We start from the raw sequence: 1,361 nt of genomic DNA, 5'->3' as shown, positions 1-1,361 counted from the left end.
ACCACAAAAACGGGTGCAGTAAAGGTAACGTGCAAGATGTTTGGTTACCTAGTGCAAGACTCCACTTCCTTCTTGAGAGTCTAGATGTGACGTGACCTTCTGACCTCTGTTTCTCACATCTCTGTCTGCTAGACTGCTCTCTGTAGATCTGATCTAAGCTAAAGTTTCACTTCTAAATAAATAAATACAAGATGTATTGAAAAATAGATGTGCTGCAACTTTTTATGCACTAGTTTGCTAAATATATTTTCAAAAAAATCAAAAGTAATAGCCTTAGAATTAAACATTTTTGTACACTTTCTTGGAATCTTGTGTTGCAAAATTAACTTTTACTATAAAAAAAAGTTTATGGTTAATAATTATTTTAATAATATTCCTGTAGTTTGGAAACTACGCGCGCGGAATTTACACTTTTAAAATAGTTTTTTCATTAATTAAAGTTTTAAAAAGCTGAAAGCCAACTTGCGGCCAAACTTACTATCACTTCTCCACACACTTGAAGCGATGAATTCATTGTAGACAGCCACAGCTCCGACCAGCAAGATTGCCCCAAGCAGAAAATATCTGCAATTTCGCCGCAGTTTCTTCAGGGGGAAGAACGCCCTGATCATCTTGGCTCCGGGGGGGAACTTGGTACCGACGAGCCCGCTGGTGCGATCGTCCGCTCTACCATCAGTGGAGGACCGGACACGGGTCCGTGGGTCAGCCGCTCACATCGGCTCCGTCCACGCGTGCGCTACCGGCAGCAAACCCACTGCAAGTCCCCGCCGGTGGCTCGCATCCCCGCGAAAAGTCCACCTTTCTCCCTGCCCTGACCTGAGAGACCGGCGGGTGGCGTTAACCTGCTCCGATCGCTGAATATTTCATAGAGTTTCCTGTTGCTCCTGATCACCGACAGCGTTTGTCCTGAAAATCTGCCCGGCTGCTCCCCAGCTCGAGTCGCGCACACAAGCAGCACAAAGAGCGAAGTGAAGGGTGAAAACTCACTAAACCAATCTCACTAAATCACGACCCTGTCAAGAACAACAAACGCGCTTTGACTGGGGCCAGGTGGACAGCCAAAATAAAAGCACGACATTTCAAAATAAGTTAAAGATATAAGCAAACGCATTCAAAATAATTATTTTGAAATAAAATACAAATACTTTTATCGTACTAGTAGAATAATATCAACTTTAATTCCTAAATGCTAAAATGCGGTGGTTTTATCTAAAGATTTGACGAGTGATGATTTTTATTTTGAAAGTATATTCCGGAAGTTCCTTGCACTTGTTGGTGTCTCGCTCTACAGCAGAGTCTCTACGAGGTCTGAAGGAGGAGGGACGTGAGGAGCCGCCAGGTAACACCACCTCCCCCGTGAT

At 43.7% G+C, this 1,361-nt stretch overlaps 2 protein-coding genes across 2 annotated transcripts in view; one reads left to right on the top strand and one right to left on the bottom strand.

Moving 5' to 3' along the window:
• Positions 1-988, bottom strand: part of b4galnt3b (beta-1,4-N-acetyl-galactosaminyl transferase 3b) — a 42,863-nt gene extending 41,875 nt beyond the window's left edge. The window contains exon 1 of the mRNA XM_024281462.2: positions 479-988. Within this exon, the coding sequence (XP_024137230.1) occupies positions 479-611 (133 nt within the window). The 5' untranslated portion in view covers positions 612-988. The remainder of the gene's footprint in view (positions 1-478) is intronic.
• Positions 989-1,044: 56 nt separating this feature from the next.
• Positions 1,045-1,361, top strand: part of ddx11 (DEAD/H (Asp-Glu-Ala-Asp/His) box helicase 11) — a 15,927-nt gene continuing 15,610 nt past the window's right edge. Inside the window, exon 1 of the mRNA XM_024281465.2 lies at positions 1,045-1,339. Within this exon, the coding sequence (XP_024137233.2) occupies positions 1,228-1,339 (112 nt within the window). The 5' untranslated portion in view covers positions 1,045-1,227. The remainder of the gene's footprint in view (positions 1,340-1,361) is intronic.

The sequence above is a fragment of the Oryzias melastigma genome, linkage group LG6 (genome assembly GCF_002922805.2).
Source record: "Oryzias melastigma strain HK-1 linkage group LG6, ASM292280v2, whole genome shotgun sequence".
In the NCBI taxonomy this organism is placed as follows: domain Eukaryota; kingdom Metazoa; phylum Chordata; class Actinopteri; order Beloniformes; family Adrianichthyidae; genus Oryzias; species Oryzias melastigma.
This window is presented reverse-complemented; position numbering and strand designations above follow the sequence as displayed.